The sequence below is a fragment of the Miscanthus floridulus genome, chromosome 7, assembly GCF_019320115.1.
Source record: "Miscanthus floridulus cultivar M001 chromosome 7, ASM1932011v1, whole genome shotgun sequence".
In the NCBI taxonomy this organism is placed as follows: domain Eukaryota; kingdom Viridiplantae; phylum Streptophyta; class Magnoliopsida; order Poales; family Poaceae; genus Miscanthus; species Miscanthus floridulus.
This window is the reverse complement of record NC_089586.1, coordinates 15343797-15363799: the sequence shown is the minus strand read 5'-3', so window position 1 is coordinate 15363799 and position 20003 is coordinate 15343797. Positions and strand designations below refer to the sequence as shown.

Sequence of the window (20003 nt, the reverse complement as noted above, 5' to 3'; positions counted from 1 at the left end):
AGTTCATTTGAAATTAAGAAAAAGATTAACTTGACCAATGAGCCTCAATCTGCAAATAGCTGTAGCTTCAAATTTTTGGAGCTCTTCAAAACAGGCCCGAAGTGAGTACCCACATTTTATGTTTGTGTTGGAAAAGTGGGATATTTGTTCAAACTCGCGTGATAATAAATTCCATAAAAACCTCCTAATTTGCCGCTGCTGAGTGCTTTGCCGTTGCTCGTACCACCACACCAATGACCAATCCACCATTTGGAGTGGAGGGACCCACCTGCAGAAAGAAATTGGTGCTAAATCCAAACAAGCACAAGGTCCTAGATGTAAAAACCTTGGGCCTGTTTGGAACGCAGGAATAAAAAACATAGGAATGAAAAAAAACACAGGAATAGAAAGTGAGTAGAGGTTGAAAACAGAGGATTGAAAAACGTAGGAATTTTATGGGAATGAGTGTTTGGAATGGAGGAACCAAAAGTTTCAGTTAGACCATTAATACCACTTTAACAATATTTTTTTATTATAATAATCAGCACCGTAGGCGTTAGACAAATGATCCATGCATTTGGACAACAGCAGTATCAAGAAATGAGCTAGTGCTCTTTTGTTTATCTCCTCTACGTTATTTTGCCTCGGTCTTATGTGAAACCAGAGCTCAGACTAGATGTATTTTTTCCTACGTTTTGTGAAGGGAACTGAACCTTTCCTTTGGAACTGAAACGAGCGTTCCTGCGTTCCAAACGCCGCCTGACGTCATCCAAAGGAACTGGTTTCCTTAAAAGTTCCTGTGAAAATACTCCAATCCAAACGGGCCCTTAGTTTTCCTTCGTTCCTCTTCCTTGTTCTCCACTCTCCCCAAATACAAAAAGGGTTGGTTAGCCGGGGGAGGCCGCTCTAATCCGTAACCCTAAACCTCCCCAAAACCTTCCTCGCCTCGCTCCCCTCCATCCAATCCTCGAAACGAGCGCGCGTGCGAGGAGAACCCCCACGGAGATGGCGGCGGTAGCTAGGGTTTTCCGCGGGTCTCTCTTCCTGATGTCCCCAGCGGCGGGCGCGGCGGGCACGGCGGCGGGGGCCAAGAAGGCAGGCGCGGCAGCGGCGGCGGCGACCAAGAAGCGGACCAAGGCGGCGTCCACGAAGCCGAGGACGCTGACCGGGATCACGAAGCCGCTGCCCGTCTCCGAAGAGTTCCGCAGGTTCGCCGGCGGCGCGCCCGAGGTTGCACGCTCCGAGGCCGTCAAGCTCGTCTGGGCCCACATCAAGGCCCACGGCCTCCAGGTAGCGCGTCGCTCTCACCATCCTCTCGCCCCTCCTGTCCCTGTCGGTCGGTTCTAGAGCCTCTCGCTTTTGACTGTGTCGTTTAATCTGTCGTTTCGTGATGTGCTAGAAACTAATGTAGTTTCTTTGTATTATATAGTAGGATGGATTGTGATTTTTTTTGGGGGGGGGGGGGGGGGGGGGGGTGAGGAAATCCATTTCGGTGGGGTTAGGTTAGGGTTTCGCCCCAGCTACCGAATCTATTGTCAAGGTTGGGATTTTGAGTTTTGGAAAGGGAAGTCCAGTGCGCCTAGTGATGACGTATTTGACAAAGGTGGTCGCCATCCTGTTCCTGTACCCCGTTTTTGCTTTTTTTATCCTAGTGTGTTGGGGCAACCCTAAAAAGTTCAGGACATCCTTTCTAGTAGTAGGTCAGAAGCGTTGGTGATTTCAGCGAGTCAGTTCTCTGGTTTGTGTTTTTGGTGACTGGTGAATAGTTAATTACAGTTCATGATTCATATGGTGTCCTTTGGTACAATCAGTTCAAACTTCGTTACTATGTCTCATGATTTGTTGAGGCGTAGTATTTGTGTGCGCTTTGACAAATAACAAACCGTGGTGTGCTGCTGTTGATTTTTTGGTGCTGTTCTCTTCCAACTCTTCAGTGGATCTATTACCTGAAAAGTTTTAAGAAACAGAGTCACATTTTTATTAATATCCTGACACTCAAGTTTGAGTGCATTGTGGAGGTGTGTTCTGAGATCAGAATTATCTAATTGCAGCATATCATTACTTGACAGGTATAATGTATTTTGTATGTTCAGATGCGCCTTCTAAAGTAAGCTGTAGATACTTATTTGACTTAATATTGTACTTTGTTGTTGTGATATATGATCTTGAAGGCAAGATTGGACTAATGACCTGTGTTTGTGTATTGATGAAGCACTTTTATAGCAATTCCTCTGTGTTACTTCTACTTGCCACAGAAAAATAAATTAGTATGGCCTGTTAGCCTCCTTGCTTCTTTGTTAGTTTGTGCACTCTGTAACTTGCTTACACTAGCTGCCTTGTTATACCAAGGTACTATAGTTGTCTGCATCAAACACTTTTGTGTCCTGAACTAATGAAAAACTCTTCATGGTTTGCAGGACCCAGCCAAGAAAAGTGAGATCAACTGTGATGCGACACTCAAAAGCTTGTTTGGTGGGAGGGACAGGATCGGGATGATGGAGATCTCGAAGCTACTGGTCCCTCATTTCCTGAAGAACTAGCAAGCAGTCCATGGAGCCAGCGATAGCGCTTTAGTCTACGACTTTATTTGGATGGCCTCTTTTGTGATCCATGTTAAGTCCAGGTCCCACTAGTTAAGCCGAAATCGTGTGATGGCATTAAGACTTCAGACTTTGTTCAGCAGTTGGGTTTGGGGTGCGATGCATGTAAAAAGGATTCCCAGTGTTTCCGTTGCTCTTGCTATTCTGCGAGGGCACCAGCGTGCACATTGATGTGGGAAATGTTTAGTCTGCTAATGGCAAGTCTTCTTAGTCCACGTTCATCCCTATCTTTGATTCGTGATCTAGCGTTATGTTCCCATGCGTGGCATTGCGTTCTTTAGAGTTCTACTCAGTTTGCAGCCTGTTATGTGCTTGTTTACGCCGGTGTGCTCTGTTGTTTCGCTGGCACTTTGTTGTCATCGCTGGATGCCTGGATAAACAAACCAGCTGCAGATGGCTATATTGACTCTGCGAGTTATAGTTCTGTTGCTTACAAAATATTCTTTGATCTTTTGAGAGCTTTTGGTTAACAGAGGAATTGAAGTATCCTCAATACATAGACCGATGCAATACGCACGCTATACATACAATAGGAATGCAATACGCTATACATACAGTAAGAAATTCTAGTTGTCTGATGCGTTGACAAAGGAGTGAAATATACCATGTCCAATTATTCTGGACAAAATGACCTCAGGTTAAAATATCTACAGAAGCTGACAACACAATTGCCCCCAGGTTAAATTGTCTACAGAAGCTGACAACACACAATTGCCCCCTTCAGGATTTACTATGCTATATATCATGCCCCTCAATTTTAGGCCGAGAAAAAGTTCCCCTTTGGTGGGCCTGGTGGCATGCCAGATGTAGGACACATTCCAGTTTCTGTTCTGGCAGCTAGCTCTTGTATGCCATCTCAGGTGAGAAGGTGATGCACCCACTGCTTGAGGATTGCCGGAGAGCCATACCAGGGCCTTTGTTCATCATCAGAGCCTACAGGAGAATGGTACACGCCGTCAAAGCTTACGTTCAGTGCTCCCTCCAGATGCGCTGCCATTTCAGGAACAACGCCGTCACCCCACACATCCGCTCGGCCGCAAACCTAGTTGTGAATTTGATGTCAAATGGTTTTGTTTCGCAATTGATTCGCAAATTATCTTAGCTGAACCATAAAATCCTCCCTCCCCACAGAAATGAAGTGTTTTACAGTTTTACCTGTTTGTACCCTTGCCCGACGAACCGGGCTCTCCACGTGACACTTGACGGAGTAGATTTGTCATTGCTACTCATAATAACAGCCTCACCTCCTTCTGAAGGGGTGTCAACTGCAAGGATCTCATCGGAAGCAGCTGCAGAGTTCCCCAGAAGAGGAGCACCTTGAATGTACCTGCGATACAATAAAGAGATGGTATGACACATGAACGTATGTGGTCATAAGACAAGGACATGCTGGAATATGCACCTATCTCATTTGTTAAAACATCAAAATCAGAAAAATGTATGTTCTATGGGGACTAAACTTAAGGACGAATTGACAAGTTTAGCCAACCAAAAAAATCTGCCAGCTTGACTTTTTAAATCCTCTTTCTTTGATGAAGTTAACACAGATAACACCACTGCACCTATCTCATTTATTCAAACATCAAAATCAGAAAAATGTATATTCTATGGGGACTAAACTTCAGGACGAATTGACAAGTTTAGCCAACCTAAAAATCAGCCAGCTTGACTTAAATTATCTTTCTTTGATGAAGTTAACACTGATAACACCAGCATTCCCGAACATAATACTAGGTTTGCTTCAGCAGTTATGCATCCTCAGGGTAACAATGTAATCCAAACCAAAAAAAGTTTAATAGTGAATCAATGTGGAAGCAGCAAGACCCTGAAATCCTAGCCTGAAGAAAGGTACCTTCCAGCAATGCACACATATCTTAATTCTGGCGTATAAACTGCTGGAGCACAATTCTTCTCGACGTAGTTCAGTAGTCCTCTAGTCTGATCAATTACCCCAGGTACACCTTTTGGAGGAGGCCTAATGATTAGAGAAAATTAAGGCGAAAGAGGTCAAACTCAAATAAAACAAAGGTACGTTCTGCATTTGATTTCGAAACTATGCTTTTCAATATTTCTAACATGATATCGAGTGGCAATTCTAGCCTTGCAGGAGTTACTAACATTCAATAGTTTCATTTACAGCTAGATTGTGTATAGCTGCAGAGGTATAAATGGGAGAAAGATGGTTGGGCGATCTTTAACCTAGCATACTGTCTACCAATGGTACAAACAGGGAGTAGTAAAGTCAACTTTCTTCAGTTTCCTATGCACAAGATAAGAACCACACCCATTGTTTTAGAAGAAACACCAGCATAAACATTAAGCCATTAATCATAGACTAGTTCACTTCAAACATGATTGAGGAAAAGGAAAGGATGACCACCATCAGACTCTAAGTACAAGCACACAACAAGCGTGTGAAAAGAAACCATACAAGTGAGGAGTGCCAAGGGTGAGCAGTAAACTTATGTCGGAAGCATCAAACTCCGCCATGTACACGCGCGCGAGCCAGCCCCCAGCTGAATGCCCTATCAATGATATCTTCCTACCTGCAAGTAGCAAAGGGTATAATCTTCTTAATTTCATGTTGTTCAACAGCTTATCACTTGCATTGTTAGCAAGTAAATTTGAGTAGGTAATGTATGGCCTTCGACTGTTCAACGGCATCTATAACTCTTATAAAGTTAAAACCCATTAGATGATTTCTCTCTTCATGCAAGGTGTCCACATCATTCCCCACTAAGTGACATCACTAAATGTTCTATCTCATCATGCAAGGTGTCCACATCATTCTCCACTTATTAATTAAAAAAAATATCCATGTCATCTCTATCATGTGAAATACTTTAAATCTTTAATCTATTAACATACAAGTCATCTACATACGCTATTTGTTTCATCACCCATTCCTCTATAATGCAATCAAATATTTTATTGGTTTTTCTTCAATTAGCTTGCCGATTTTTTACTAGATCTACAACAACAACAACAACAACAAAGCCTTTAAGTCCCAAACAAGTTAGGATAGGCTAGAGTTGAAACCCAACAGAAGCAATCAAGGTTCAGGCACGTGAATAGCTGTCTTCCAAGCACTCCTATCTAAGGCTAAGTCTTTGGGTATATTCCATCCTTTCAAGTCTCCTTTTATTGCCTCTACCCAAGTCAACTTCGGTCTTCCTCTGCCTCTCTTCACGTTACTATCCTGACTTAGGATTCCACTACGCACCGGTGCATCTGGAGGTCTCCGTTGCACATGTCCAAACCATCTCAACCGGTGTTGGACAAGCTTTTCTTCAATTGGCGCTACCCCTAATCTCTCACGTATATCATCGTTCCGAACTCGATCCCTTCTTATATGACCGCAAATCCAACGCAACATACGCATTTCCGCGACACTTAGCTGTTGAATATGTCGTCTTTTCGTAGGCCAACATTCTGCACCATACAACATAGCAGGTCTAATCGCCGTCCTATAAAACTTGTCTTTTAGCTTCTGTGGTACCCTTTTGTCATACAATAAAATAACATGCAAGTCAAATTCATATAGATGTATACACATTATACAGAATACCTATAGTAATGTTATGTATATAACAGATTTATTTTTAAGAAGATCCCGTGGCAACACGCGGGGTATACTTAGTATCCTATATACCAAAACCTTCATCCAGATAGACATGAACACATCACAAACTAATTTGCTTTGTTGCAATCGCAAGTAATTAATTGCTCATTAACCACCAATGGAACGTTAGCATTTCTAGATTTGTTCTAGGACTGGGGGAGTGCAAGACAAACCTGGTGCGCATAGCTCCCTCGCCTCAGACACCGCGTCATCCACCCTCTTCAGATACCTGCAGCGCAATGCAGGCAAGGTGTTTGGTGAAACGCCGGTCACGACGCTGACTGACCCTGGCGGAGCACCACGGCGCCGGCGAGGAAGGGGGGGAGGGGTCAGCACTCACCAGTCGAGCACGGGGCGCGGGCGGAGGGTGCCCCGCCAGTAGCTGGCGTCGGCGAGGCCCGCGGCGTTGCGGAGCCAGTCGGGGCGGGTGACCCGCGCCACGACTGCCGCGGGGAGGCCATGGTCGTCGCGCAGCGCCGCGGCGAGCCGCGCGTAGTCGCCCGTGTTGTTTCCGAGCCCCTGCGCCACTACGACGACACACGCCGCGCGTCACGCACACGGGCGAGCAAGCAAGAGGAAGAATGGGGGTAAGGGGAGGGAGGGGGCTCAACTGGGAGGATGACGGCCGGCCTGGCGGTGGCGGAGGCAGTGGCGCCTGCGTTGGCGATGGCGCGGAGCCGCGCGGCACCAGGGCGCTGAGGAGAGATGAGCGGGAGCATGTCGCCGCCGTGCCGGTGCCGGTGCGTAGTGGGAGTGGAGTGGCTCGCCGTGGCGCGGCGTGCGCCTCTAGAAGAGGAGCGGACCAGAGCAGCACGGCGATAACGGGGCGGTGCGACGTGCACGTCTCGCTTCCCCGCGCCATTCACCATGGGTCGACCGCGCGCGTTCCTGGCCGTTGGATTTTTAGATCGATGGCTCGGGTAGAACTGGAGTCGAAAAGGAGAATGTGCTCCTGCTGATTTCTTCCTTCTCCCTTTGGAAAAGTTAAATGTAATGGAGTGTGTTAAGCTCATACGTTCGATTTTTGTGGATCCTGTATCAAGTCCGCAATTGGCAATTGTGGATCCCTTCGCGAATACAATTCTCGGAAGTCAAACGATTTAAAGTTTTACTAAGATAAGTATTGGTATTTATGATATAAAATAAGTATAATTAAATCAATCAAAAAATATATTTTCATAGTAAATCTAGTTGAAGATACAAATATTAATACTACTCATCATAAACTTAGTCAAAATTAAACTAGTTCGACTTGTACGAATCTTATAGTTGCATTTTTTTCGGTGGAGCGCGAGAGTACAAAGCCAAAATCTCTAAGAGACATACCAGCACATGACATTACATTTAAGTATGTCTATAGAACACTCCGTTGTTTTGGCTGCTCACGATACTCGATTTTTTCTTCACGTCTTCTTCCTCCTCTCAACGCGCTGCCACCACCCCCCGCCCATCGTCCCGCCGCGTCATGCTAGGATCTCGTCGGAGCTCCACTTCTTATTCACCTCCCCTGCTGCGCGTCATGGCCATGGTCGTCTCCGCCCCAACCTGGCCTGGCTGCCTCCTCCTCTGCCCGCTCTGGCGGCGTCACCGCCACCTCCGCCTCGCCGCCATCTCTCTCGTCCCCACCACCTAGCCTGCCTGGCTCCCCAAAAAAATTCTACTAAGACCGTTGAATTTGGAGAAGATGAGAGGGAGAGGAAGAGAAGAGAGAAGAATTGAGTGTTGGAACACTTGAGTGAGATGTAGAAATTCTATTATGTTTTTATCAACCACAAATGGATGCACAGAAAGAGAAGTATGCATTGACTATTCTCTCTCATCCATGTTTCTAGATATATCGTAAAAATTATAATTACTCACTCTATTCCAAAATAAGTGTCGATTAAATTATAATTACTCACTCTATTTCAAAATAAGTGTCAATTTTAGGTTATGTGCAGGTCAAACTTTTTTAAATTTGACTAGATTTGCAGAAAATAGCAAGAACATTTATATCTTCAAATAAGTTAATTATAAAAAATATTCAACCATTAATGTAATAAATATTTATTTAGTTGTCCTCTAAACTTTAGAGCTAAAGTCTCCGGACAGGTGGTCCAAAGTTAGCTCTTTAGCCCACTCATATTATAGCTTTAGATCTCAAAACTAAACTAAAGTTAGAAAATGTTTGGTTTGCTGACCATAATCTGCCACGTCTAATTTTAGGCACCCGTGGCAAAGCCTAACTGGCCACTCACTATACCACAACGAAGTATGCCACAACTTGCGTAGATACCAGCTTCAATGCTTCATACTTACTATACCTCCATTGCATGTCGCGGCCAAAATTGGAAACCGACAGGGTTGGCGCGAGGTGTCGACCAGCTTGTGGCGTGGGGCCGTGGGCAGAGCATCTTCGAAACCGTTTGCGCGCCGAAGGGGCCGAAGCGGCGACGGAACGCCGGCCTGCTGCCGAATCCACTGCTCAAGCTCAACCACAGGTGGTGCTCGGCTGCTCGCCCGTCGCCACAGCCACCGCTGAGCGGCGACGAGCCATCCTTGGCGGCTGGCTGGCGGTTCGGCCTCGCGAAGCTTCTCACCTCACAGGTCAGCGTCCGCCGATTGGGTCACTGCTGATGCCTCCCGCGTCAGCGCTCCCGTCCTCACACACTCACATCCCCCGGTGCACTGCACCTGGACGCCTTCCCGGCCCTCACCCCACCGATAAATAACCCGTCCCCCTTCGCAGCAAGATACACCAGCACGAGGCCACATCAGCAGAGCAACCAAAAAACCAACCAACGCGCGGGCGCGGCGGCTGCGACCTCCTGTCCCGTCCTCCCGCAAGCCAAGCTCTCTCTCGCTCCTTCAGCCCGATCGGACTCCATCCCATCAAAATCCAATCGTTCTCAATGGCGCCGTCCATCTCCATCGGCACCGCGGCGCCGTCCTCGTCGGCGGGCGTTAACAAGAAGAGCGCCGCCGGCGTGGACGAGGCGGAGCTCCTGCGGCGGAGGAACGCGGAGCTGGAGCGGGAGGTGGCAGCGCTGCGACTGGAGCTGGGCGCGGCGCGGCGGCGCGCCGAGACGGCGGAGGAGGCCGAGGAGCGGCTGTGTGAGCAGCTCGGCGACGCCGAGGTGGAGGCGCTCGAGCTCGCGCGCGCCTACCAGGCCCAGGTCCAGGCGCTCGCCGCGGAGCTCGCCGCCGCGCGCGGGGCCCGCGCGGACAGATAGATCCTTATAGTAGGCTAGTAGCTAGAGCGTGCAGTGCGGCGGGATGGCTCCATTTGGTCGTCGTCGACGGCACGGCATCCCGCGGTGCCATTGCTGCAGGCGTCGTCTTTGCAGTGCAGAGGCATGTAAACTTAGAGTTGACTTTGACTGTTGTGAGGCAAATCAAATCTACAACTGAATGAATCAAGCAGGATTGGATTACTGCATTTGGTCTGATGTTCTTGGTTCTTCTGTAAAAATTGAATTGATCTCTATAAAATTTCCGTGCCATTACTGTGAAAATTCCTTCGTTATTGCTGCCTTCTTGTTCTTGCAGAAGCCAGCAGGAGTTGAGTTGACGCCCCGACTTCTGTGCTGTGATTCGAGCAGTAGCTCAAAAGTCAGAACTTCAGATCCGTTGATTGCACTTCATTTTCTCTCGAAATGCCACATTTTTTGCGGACTGACTGCGACGTGGATCTAGTGCTGTGGATGTTGCATTAAAATTCTCGAGCGGGGTGAGAGAAGAAGAAATGATTGGAGGGAATCACAATCGCCCGAATCATGGATGGAATATCCCTGGCAGGAATGGGCCTGGCGCACTTTCCTTAGGCCTTGTCCAAAGACTGGATACGGCCCAGCCCAATATGCCGACGCATTCCTCACGATCGCTCGCTCGCTTCCTGGCCTAGCTAGGAGCCCGGTAGCCCACTAGCCGCCGGCTGCATCGGTCGCTGCACGCGCCGGCGGCCCGGCAGCGCCACGCCCTCCACGCTGACGCCGGTAGTTGCTGCCGGCGACGGCGAGCCTGTGAGGTGACTTCCTCTCCTCCCTATTATTCTCCCTGCCGATCTCTCCCCCTCTCTTTACGAATTGTTCGCTTACGTTCCAAACATTCGGTCCCCTTTCTAAAATCCCTAGTCTCTGATCTCTCGAGGGGGGAAAACTAGAGCCATCAACCACCATTGCATACGCCCTCATCACATTCACATCTTAGTTGCAATCTGCAGCAACCTTCCTCGGCGGCGCTAGCCGAATCCGCGTTCGCTTGCTCGTCGAAATCCCGAGCTGCTCTCTCCCGCCTGAGGGAGGACCGGTCGTCCCCATGGCGGGGATCCTGGCGTGGGCGGCCGACGTGGTCGGCGGGGCCGGCGGCAGCGACGACGAGGCCGACGACGACGCGCGCGCCGCGGCGTCGGCCGCCATGACCCCGGCCCAGCGGCTCCGCGCCGCCGACCTGGACGCGCGGGCGGCCTCGCTGCGCCGCGCCATCCAGGACCTACGCCTCCGGGTGCCCCCGCCGCACGTCGCGCAGCGCCTGCCCCACCTCCACGCCCACTCCCTCGCGTCCTCCGCCGCGCTCGCGCTCCAGCTCAACGCGCACTCCTCCACCAAGGAGCAGGTGCACAACCCTTTGCTTAAGCTCCTTTTCTTTGTGTTCCTCCTCTTGGACGTTTTGATGCCCTCTAGCACGACAAGTCATCCTGATAATAATCGTTAATGGGAGAATAGCAGTATTGAAACTAAGTTGTAGCAGCCCCATTTGATCTGGCTAAGCTTAGTTTATGGATTTGGATCTAGTTAGGTATGATGTTTGTATATGTCCATCCTTTTGAATGGGAGATGGCAATATTTATTAGGGTGTGAATTCTCTAGGGACACTAGTCGCATATGGACATTGTACTTCTCAACAATCTGCAAAATTGGTAAATTTTCTAAATCAATCAGCTGATATAACAAGTAAACTATTGGTGCATTTACCACAAGGATTGTTGCAGTTCAACTATATTGCGCATTTGATTACTTGAAACTTACAGTTGGTTTCTTTTCGCACTTGGATACTTGGGAGTTGGGTGTTTGTTCCTCTGCAGATTTCTATAACAGATCCTGTAAACTTTCTGTAGACCCAGCAAAGAGAAGTAACTCTCCAAGAAGAAAATGCAGCCTATGAGAAAGCTATATCAGAGTGTAAACAGAAAATTCAGGAAAAGCAGATGGAGGCCAGTCAGCTTCAGAGTAATCTGGAGGTACACCACCATTACCTTTTAACAACCCCGTTTTAACCTTATGTCATTATCCACTATCTAATACTCTTCTAAAGCAGGTGTTACTAAGCACATGATGCATATTACATTTTTTTTCATGTTACTTACTCCCTCCGTCTCAAAATAGATGTCATTCTCACTTCTCGAGAAGTCAAACACTTTTAACTTTGACCAAATATATATATAAAATATTAATATTTGTAATACATAATTAGTATCATTAGGTAGATCGTTGAATATACTTTCATAATAAACTTATTTGAAGATATAAATGTTGCACGCATTTTCTATAACGACTTCTATATTGGGATAGAGGGAGTAACTGTCATCAGTTTTTCCTATTGTGAGGTTAGTACTCTCTAAGCATATGTAAGATACCGTGGACAAGAAGTACACTAAAATATGAAAGAACTAGGTTACTAGATATCTCCTCAATCATGTGGTTTGTTAATGGTGAAAAAGATTTACGTTGAAGGTTGTTGACCGATTCTGATAGGTAAACCATGGTGATATTGTTATTGTTTCTGTTTGCAAAACTGCATCATAATGTTGAAAGAATGATAAATTTGTCTGAACATTGAGGCAGAGGCCATGAATACCCTAAAACAAAATTGTGAGTTTGACTCTGCATCAGTAAGGAATTACTTTAAACTCATTTACGAGGAATCCATGTTGTCCTGTTCTATAATGAGTATCAGGAAGTCACAATCAGCTTGTGTGGAGCTTTCTAATGCTTGAGCCATGTATGTATGATGTTCATTAACTCGTACTCTTCACTTGAATGGTATCCTTTGAAATGCTATTTATGTTTGCCTTTCTGCATATAGTTTTTTCCATGCAAAGCATAGGGCCGCCCCACACATCACTTTAATAGAATATGTTAAATTTTCAGGAAATGGAAGTAACAGAGCATAATTTAAAGACACAGCTTGAAAATGCTCTGAAGGAGCAAGAGGCTGCTCAACATAAAGCATCAACAGCAGCCTCTGGAACAACTGAAGATGCTCTACTGGAAGCTAAATCAGCAATCAATCTTAAATCTAAAGATTTGGAGGACAAGAAAAGGGAGCTGGTATGTTATTCTTTGGACTCTTCTTATGTTCTGTGTTTTGAATGCAACGTTGGAGTCTTTTTTTTTTTATAATTATTCTCACCTCACAGGAACTAGTGGATAACAAGGTGCAAACATTAGAGAAAGAGTGGTCTGTGGTTGAAGAAGAATCTTTAAAGAAACCCACTCCTGGTACTTTATACTTTTCCGCATGTCAATATTTTCATTGATTACATGTTGGATTCCCCTTGCTTATTCTTTTTTTTTTTTGGCAACATGTGATTGTGAAGGGGCCAAAAGTGCCTATGCGAGTAATGCCAGTTATATTTGTGTTTCGTGTGAACGAGAAAAGACGCCAAACCATGAGTAATATAACATAAATAATTCCAATGTTTTGCATCATATGAAATGCTTTTCTAATCACAGATTTAACTTTTTTATGAGTCGGTTTAGCAAATTTTTTTATTGGTCATCTCTTTAATTGCTAAAGCCTTATTTAAAAAAGCCAACTGCTAAGAGATATAGTATATTCTGAATCTTGGAAGAACACAGAATGGTTATATTTGTTTGAGCCTTGCTGCTATGTATACTAGAAGATCATTGCTTACTTACAGCACCCAGCACTCAATTTCTATTGGTTAACTTGGTAGGGAGAAGTTTTCTTTTTAAATTCTCAGTCTTGAAGGCATAGAAGAACTAGGCATTTCTCTTGAAATTACCCTGTTAGAAATCATATTGGTTCAACGTAAACCATATGGGCACATTAATTGGGCATCCAGGATGTTCATGTCCTACATGGCTACACCTCATGTTTCTAAGAGTAATATTACTCCGATTGTTGAATTTGGGTTTTCATGTTTGGAGGGAGTAAGATCTCTCCACCCTAGAATTACGGAATTTTGCCTTCTATGACACTATTTTGCGGTGGCCAACTGTCCTATCTGAATGAGTGGTGGTGGTGGTACCATAAGTGACCAGTTCCTAGTTAAGTGGCAATGAATAGATGGTGTTGTGAATTTGTGATAGCAAATTGTTTCTCATTTTGGAACTTTAACAAAGTTAGTTCTCTCTAATTCATAAAGCTCCTCTAAGAAATTTTGTGATGCTCTGCCAAGGTATAAATAGGGAAAGCAATTATCCTACACCTTAGCACAATTATGCCTGCTGCATATTTGTTTCTTCTGTTATGTGAATCTATGAATTTTAGCGGTCCTTTCTGTTACATATGCAGCACAAAGAGAGAAGGTCCTGGAGAGACAACTACATAGCCTCATCGAGCAGTTGACAGCTAAGCAAGTCCGTTCTATATCCTTGGCCTTTGCGTCTTGTGTGAAGGGTAGCAGCTCCTACCTTCTCAAACTTAATTCTGTCTCTTGCTCTCATGTAGGCTCAAGCTGAAATCCTGGCCACTGAGGTGCATTCCAAAGAAAAGGAGCTGGAACGGCTGAACCATCTGCATAGAAACCTCTACAGCAGTACCAATGAAACTGGCGCACCTCGGAGCCGCCTCAACAGAGGCCTCTTGAGCGGCCCAGAAGATTATTATTATGACCCTAAAGGGGGTCGAAGACCGTACCAGACTGGCGTTAGAACAGAAGGCCAGAACCGGCTGATGATCCTTAGGTCTGCAATTGTACTGTATGTTTTGCTGCTCCATGTCGTCGTTTTCATAAAGATATCAGTTTGAGATTATATAAACAAAAAGATATCAGTTTGAAAGCAGTTGTACTAGCACTTCATAAGTTCATAGGAAAACAGAAACTTGGTTTTGTGTACCAATTATGCAAACGTTTCTGTGTAAATAACTTGTATGTGAGTATGTGACCCCATTGATGGATTTGTAGGAGAATATATGAAATACCCGCTGCCATATTTTTGTACTATTTCTCCTATGTTTTTTTAGAAATTTCATTTGAATAAACTTAAGAAGCCATGGGTATTTTAAACACCCCCTTCGGAATTGTAACTGATTGTTGTGAAATTTCTGTGCAATTCACGTAAAATTTCTGTTTTCTAAAAGGTGCTCTAACTGTGTTTGGCCAGCAACTGCTCACACTCAGCTGGTTTGGCTGCGAACTGGGCCACTGGGGAGTGGGGACTCTCCTGGGCCCACACGCAGAGGGACATGCTAATCCTCTGGTGAGGTATCGTGGCGGCAAATCCATTCCATTCCAATGGCGGCCTCGTCGTCGTTCAAGCCGAACCCGCTGTCGCTGAGCGTGCCGGACCCCGCGCTCGACCGCTGGCTCCGGGACAGCGGCTACCTCGATCTACTCGACTCCACCACCGGAGGGCCCTCGTCATCCTCGGCCCCCTCCACATCTGCCTCCGCCGCCGCCAGTCCCGTCGCTGGCCCGGCCTCCTCCGGCGTCGCGGCCGACGTCCTCGCCTTCGCGCGCACCCTCGCCTCGCTCCTCGCGCTCAACCCCTTCGCGCGCCTCTCCACCGCTGACCTGGCCGCGCCCACCCCGTCCTGGTCGCTCGCCTTCGTCGGGCCCCCCGGCGCCGCGTCCTACTCCTGGCCGCCCACGCCGACCCAGGCCAGGCTCCGCGTCCAGGAGAACGTCCGCCGGTACGCGCGCAACTACGCCGCGCTCACCATCCTCGTCTTCGCGTGCTGCCTGTATGTATTTAGTATTGTATCCCATCTCATTTCTTCACTTTCTTTGATTCTCGAAGCAGCTACCTTGATGAATGATGATTTGTGTGGGCAGTTACCGGATGCCGATGGCGCTGCTGGGGATGCTGGCCAGCCTCGCCGTCTGGGAGGGCGTGCGCTACTGCCGGGACCATTGGGGCCTCACCACCAGAGCTCCGGGGGTTGCCCAGGCTCTGCTGCACTGTGCGCAGATTGGTGAGTATGATGTTCCTGCCTGCCCAACACTTAGCTTGATATTTTTTTCTCTCGTCTGAACTCTGAAGTGACAATTGGGATTCTGGCGCTAGCAACATCAAAATAGATGATTACACGCACTGCATGAGATTGCAATTGGAATGAGTAGAAAGAACACCTTGCAAATTCCAATACCTGAAATATTGCAAATATGGACAAAATTATTAGTAGCTCACTGACACAATGTACGCTGCTACAAAATTTGTTAAGACGGCTAGAAGTGGAGCGAAGGACATGATTGATGCAATTTTAAGATCAGAAGACCTGTAATCTATCATACAAAATGTTGTCCGCTTAGAAAAATGTGCTTAGACCATTTGCTCTCCATTCAGTACAACCAATTCGTTCAACGTAAAGCTCTGAACATAACAAAATTCTGATGAATTTGTGTATTACCTTATGTTCTTCAAGACATTCTTGTTATTCATGAATATTCCAAAGGACATTAACCTTTTCAACTCCCTTGCAGTATATCCTGCTCTAAATTTTTTTTCTTCCTTCCATGGGTCATATCCAGGTCTAAAGCTCCATTTTGATGATCTCTATATAGTAGAATGGTGTAAATGAATAACGGTATATTATGTTTTCTGTACCAACTAGAAAATGTATTTACTAAACTGCAGAGTCTCTTAGTTATGGACTATTATGTGTTGCTTAAAATGTGGAAGTTATCTGCTGAGCTCTCTTAATACATCAGAAGAAAATAATCAATATAAATAAGATGGGAAATACGACAAGGTTTACTTTCACTTATAGTTCTGTTTTGTTTGATTAGGGGAAATCTTCTATTTGCCATCGTGAGGTAGCCTATATTGTATATGCTATAGTGAAAATGACAAAACATGTTCTTTCCATACCATTATTATGAATATAAAGAGGGCAAACAGCCTCACTGCTTGATGAGAAATTATATGAATGCTCCCATCTAAAACTATAACTTTGGCATGTGGGAAACGAGGGTCCACCAAGGTGTTGCAGTATATTGCATTGTAGTCTAATGTTATATCATATATTTAATCAAGAAAAAGGGGCTGATGGTAGAAACTAGAAGCAATGGATAGTGTTCAAATGGGGGCAGCGACCAGAGTGAGGCCTGACATATCTGTGGTCAACTTCTAGGCCTTGGTACTTCTTGTTTTACTTTCTCCCTGCATTTAGTTCCACTGCAATGTAACAGTTTGTCATGAGTTATTTAAAGATCTTAAATATCACCCTATTTAGAAATCTTAGCAGATTGAAGTGGCACCCGATTCTTCTCGCTTCCTTAATAAGCATTAAATGGACTGGTAAACACCTGACTGTCGTGGCAATTTCTTGTAGATGGAATATATTTATATTTATGTGCATGTAACACACCCATTTATGTCTCACCAATATGCCCATGATATCCTCCCTCGGTGTTTTTAAATACAAGCATGGTGTTTAGGACAAGCTAATTAAATAAGCCTATAGGCTTTACTTCTCCTTTTGCTTTCTCCGTGCCTTTAGTTTCACTATACTATCTAGTAGTTCATCATGAGTTATTTAAAGATCTCAAAATATCACACTATTTTTTTTAGAATTATGAATATTGCCATATTTCGAAAATTTAGCATATTGAACTGTACCCGATTCATATCCCTTATTGTGGGGTGGGTGAAAGGGGGCGTTAGTCTGCTAACTCTGCTGGACCTGGGGCAGCTACTCGGCATGATGGCTGCAACCCCTTCAGAGACACACTAGACAGGTGAGACCTGAAACAGGAATCATCCCGCTCACAAATAATCCGGATCATGTGCTCTTAGGAGGAAAAGTACAGTGTGTTAAAAAATTATATCTATACTTTGGTTCCCTTTTATTTTTTGTATTTGTGTTTTAAATTTGTGCACTATTAAGAAAAATTCAAGATTCTCACATGCCCCCTACTAATCTGTTATTCTGTTTCATATAATCCACCCCTTCTTAAATCTTTTTAAACAAAGGACAAAGAGATTGATTCTTGTAAAGTATATCATACATCTAATGAGTTAAGTCCATAAGGGCACTTCAGGAAGATGAAGCTATGCTACTTATTGAAACCCCATGACATCAAACCAAAAAGAAAAAGAAAAAACACCTTTCTATTTTAGAACATCAAATAAAGTTGCCCTTTAGGCCAACCAAGATTCCACTAGAACTGAGCTGGAACGCAACCCAGCTGGTTATCGGTTACGTGTCTTAGTGTTCCTTCCAGCCAATTATATTAATCTTTATAGTCTTCTTTCACAACTTTGCAATTTTGTATTTTCTTAAATAACTTTAACTGTAGCATAAGTAACTTTGTTTGTGCAATGTTACAGAAACTGTTATGGTATGAATATTCTAGTGTTTTTGAATTGAATTGGGTGGAAATCTATAATAGCTTGGCAGGTAGACCTTTTTTCCCACTGCTTTGGGATAGCAACGAACTCACAAGCGCTCTTTTTTTCTCTGAGTGTACCAAGAGTCCACTCACTAGCATCCTGCAGACATCTTCTGGCTGGGTCTTGCCAGTAACCTGTTCCATACCACCAGAAATAACTGGTGGAACCAGGGATAACCTGCTAGTTACTCTGGCTAACCATGCCTTTAGGGGGAAATGATAGGAAATATTGGCCTGACAGGCTTTAGATTCTCATTGCAATATTTCTGTAAGGGAAAATGGTAGCCACTGGTAACCTGGCTGTTACTGGTGTCAGTTTTTTTTGTATATCCTTTTTTTCCTGTATATGTTTTTTTTTACTGCTAGGAAATAGAGCGGAGTATACAAGTTTCTGTACTATATGCTTGTGACCACACATTCCGCTCATGACTTGTAATTGTTCTATGTTAAGGCATGATTTGGGATACTTCAAACTTTTGTTCGACACGGTGCTAGGTCTTCTGTTGGTTTTTCACCCTAATATTGCACTTTTCAGCTTTTAAGGTTTTGTCCCTTTTGAATCAGCTTTATGCCCCATTTGGGACGCTGGAATTTTTCACGTTTCCTACGTTTTTCATGTGAAAATGAACTAATTCCTGTGAAATTCCTGTATGAATCTTATGAAATTCCTGCGTTTCATGAATCACGCCTGTCATATTGTAATGACTAATGACTAGTTGTTTTGTTTCTTATAACAGCTACTGCTATACTACTGTACGTCTGCAACCTACAGTTTGCTCTCGTGTATGCCATCGGATTGAGCTATGCATGTAAGTGACCTCCAGGCTCTGTCCCATTCCTTGTCATTTCCCCTGGTTCTCGGAGCAACACGGTGTGCTATGACTGTACTGCAGTGATGATGTTGCACGCCTCGCTTCGGAAGTTGACTCCTTCAAGTCTACCAGATCCCAGTAATAAGAACAGGAGGGCGCAGCCGAGACGGAGCTAGGTTAACATGCCGGACAGTACAGGGCTACAGGCGATGTTCATGGCTGTCTACAACATGGGATCGAGATGATGCATGGTTGATGGTTCCAAAAACGTCTTCTGGTTATTGGAACAGCTGTACATGTTGAGGAGGCGAACATGGACGAGTGTAGAATACGGCCATCAGGATATATATACTATCATACTGTCATGAAAACTCGAAGAGGCATACACTTATATTTTTTTTTTCAGAAAGATAACCAGATGGTATTTCATTTTATTCTTGCGTGGATGCGTGCAATCCATTCGCTGGTAGACATCTTTGTTCAGTCCTGTCTTTGTTGTATGAACTGGTTCATGGGGGCCATGGCCAGACGACCCACAAATGGCAGAGAGCATCGCATTCATTTCACACTCACCTTTATTCTTGGCCGACCCAAACACTTCACATTTTTTTATTACAAGATGAGAAAGAGAAATCTATGCACCGGAAGTTCCGGGTGATCGGCATTTGTAGCACTCGTATTTTATCTGATTGTTATTATCATGAGCTTGAGCCTACCAAGGTTTTGTTTTGGCCCGGCCAAGAAGTGCACCTACGATTCTCACTTGCCATTTCATCATTTGCATTATTGCATAGCACAAGTAGGGATGAAAACGGATCGGATACGGACGGATATCACTGATATTACATTTGTTTTTATATTTTTGTCCGGATTTGGATTCGAATACGGATAGTGTCAACTATGTCGGATAGGATACAATTGGATATCGACATCATAAATATGCGATTTGAGTATTCGGATACGGATGCGGTATCGGATGTTGGATATCCGGACTCGGATACAGACAGATCTCAACCCTTCTAAACGGATTCGGTTTCGAATACGGTCGGAAAATATCCGTACCGTTTTCATCCCTAAGCACAAGCACATCATCACACGACACGACAATATAGCTGATGAACCTCTGTCAACAAAACACGCTACAAAAAACTTACCAAAGTACCAAGTGAAAGAACAACTCAATACTACTTCCTCTCTCCAGAAATGACAAGCATATTTGATCATATTAAGTAGGTTTGGTCCTTAATTTCTCTTACAGTATAGTAATAGTTTAACTAATTGTTGATCAAAAATTATATTTTCCCTAGTCAAATACGATTATTATTCTGGACGGTGGGAGTAAATCTCCGAGTAAATAAATCTGATTATTTACACGCTTGCTTGATGCACCATAACCGTCATTATTCCGTCAACCAGATTCTACTAGAAAC

At 44.9% G+C, this 20003-nt stretch overlaps 5 protein-coding genes across 8 annotated transcripts; 4 read left to right on the top strand and 1 right to left on the bottom strand.

Annotated features, from left to right (window-relative positions):
- The first annotated feature begins 784 nt into the window (after window positions 1–784).
- LOC136466589 (protein TRI1-like) lies at window positions 785–2800 on the top strand. The gene is made up of 2 exons (XM_066465039.1): window positions 785–1269; window positions 2397–2800. Exons 1-2 carry the CDS (start codon window positions 985–987, stop codon window positions 2517–2519), a joined length of 408 nt encoding a protein of 135 aa, XP_066321136.1. The 5' UTR covers window positions 785–984; the 3' UTR covers window positions 2520–2800.
- Window positions 2801–3173: 373 nt separating this feature from the next.
- On the bottom strand, window positions 3174–7039 carry LOC136466588 (uncharacterized). Of its 2 annotated transcripts, none has more exons than XM_066465036.1 (7): window positions 6813–7039; window positions 6542–6720; window positions 6375–6430; window positions 5011–5125; window positions 4432–4554; window positions 3735–3906; window positions 3174–3621 (listed from the first exon to the last, which is right to left on the bottom strand). In XM_066465036.1, the coding sequence occupies exons 1-7, from the start codon at window positions 6918–6920 to the stop codon at window positions 3436–3438; spliced, it is 939 nt and encodes a 312-aa protein (XP_066321133.1). In that variant the 5' UTR covers window positions 6921–7039; the 3' UTR covers window positions 3174–3435. The 2 variants fall into 2 exon arrangements, with proteins under 2 accessions (XP_066321133.1, XP_066321135.1); XM_066465038.1 differs by having other exon boundaries at window positions 6542–6728; window positions 6813–6941.
- Window positions 7040–8923: 1884 nt separating this feature from the next.
- LOC136462660 (protein RESPONSE TO LOW SULFUR 3-like) lies at window positions 8924–9616 on the top strand. The gene has a single exon (XM_066461728.1). It carries the CDS (start codon window positions 9093–9095, stop codon window positions 9411–9413), a length of 321 nt encoding a protein of 106 aa, XP_066317825.1. The 5' UTR covers window positions 8924–9092; the 3' UTR covers window positions 9414–9616.
- A 477-nt stretch (window positions 9617–10093) lies between these two features.
- On the top strand, window positions 10094–14665 carry LOC136466585 (uncharacterized). 3 transcript variants are annotated; one of them, XM_066465033.1, is made up of 8 exons: window positions 10094–10207; window positions 10403–10794; window positions 11297–11419; window positions 12330–12509; window positions 12599–12680; window positions 13720–13784; window positions 13876–14111; window positions 14532–14665. In XM_066465033.1, exons 2-8 carry the CDS (start codon window positions 10498–10500, stop codon window positions 14629–14631), a joined length of 1083 nt encoding a protein of 360 aa, XP_066321130.1. In that variant the 5' UTR covers window positions 10094–10207; window positions 10403–10497; the 3' UTR covers window positions 14632–14665. The 3 variants fall into 3 exon arrangements, with proteins under 3 accessions (XP_066321130.1, XP_066321129.1, XP_066321131.1); XM_066465032.1 differs by lacking the exon at window positions 10094–10207 and having other exon boundaries at window positions 10221–10794; XM_066465034.1 differs by lacking the exons at window positions 10094–10207; window positions 14532–14665 and having other exon boundaries at window positions 10221–10794; window positions 13876–14440.
- On the top strand, window positions 14663–19230 carry LOC136466587 (PRA1 family protein H-like). Its single transcript, XM_066465035.1, has 4 exons — window positions 14663–15111; window positions 15203–15342; window positions 18499–18570; window positions 18655–19230. The coding sequence occupies exons 1-4, from the start codon at window positions 14663–14665 to the stop codon at window positions 18747–18749; spliced, it is 756 nt and encodes a 251-aa protein (XP_066321132.1). The 3' UTR covers window positions 18750–19230.
- The last annotated feature ends 773 nt before the right edge of the window (window positions 19231–20003 follow it).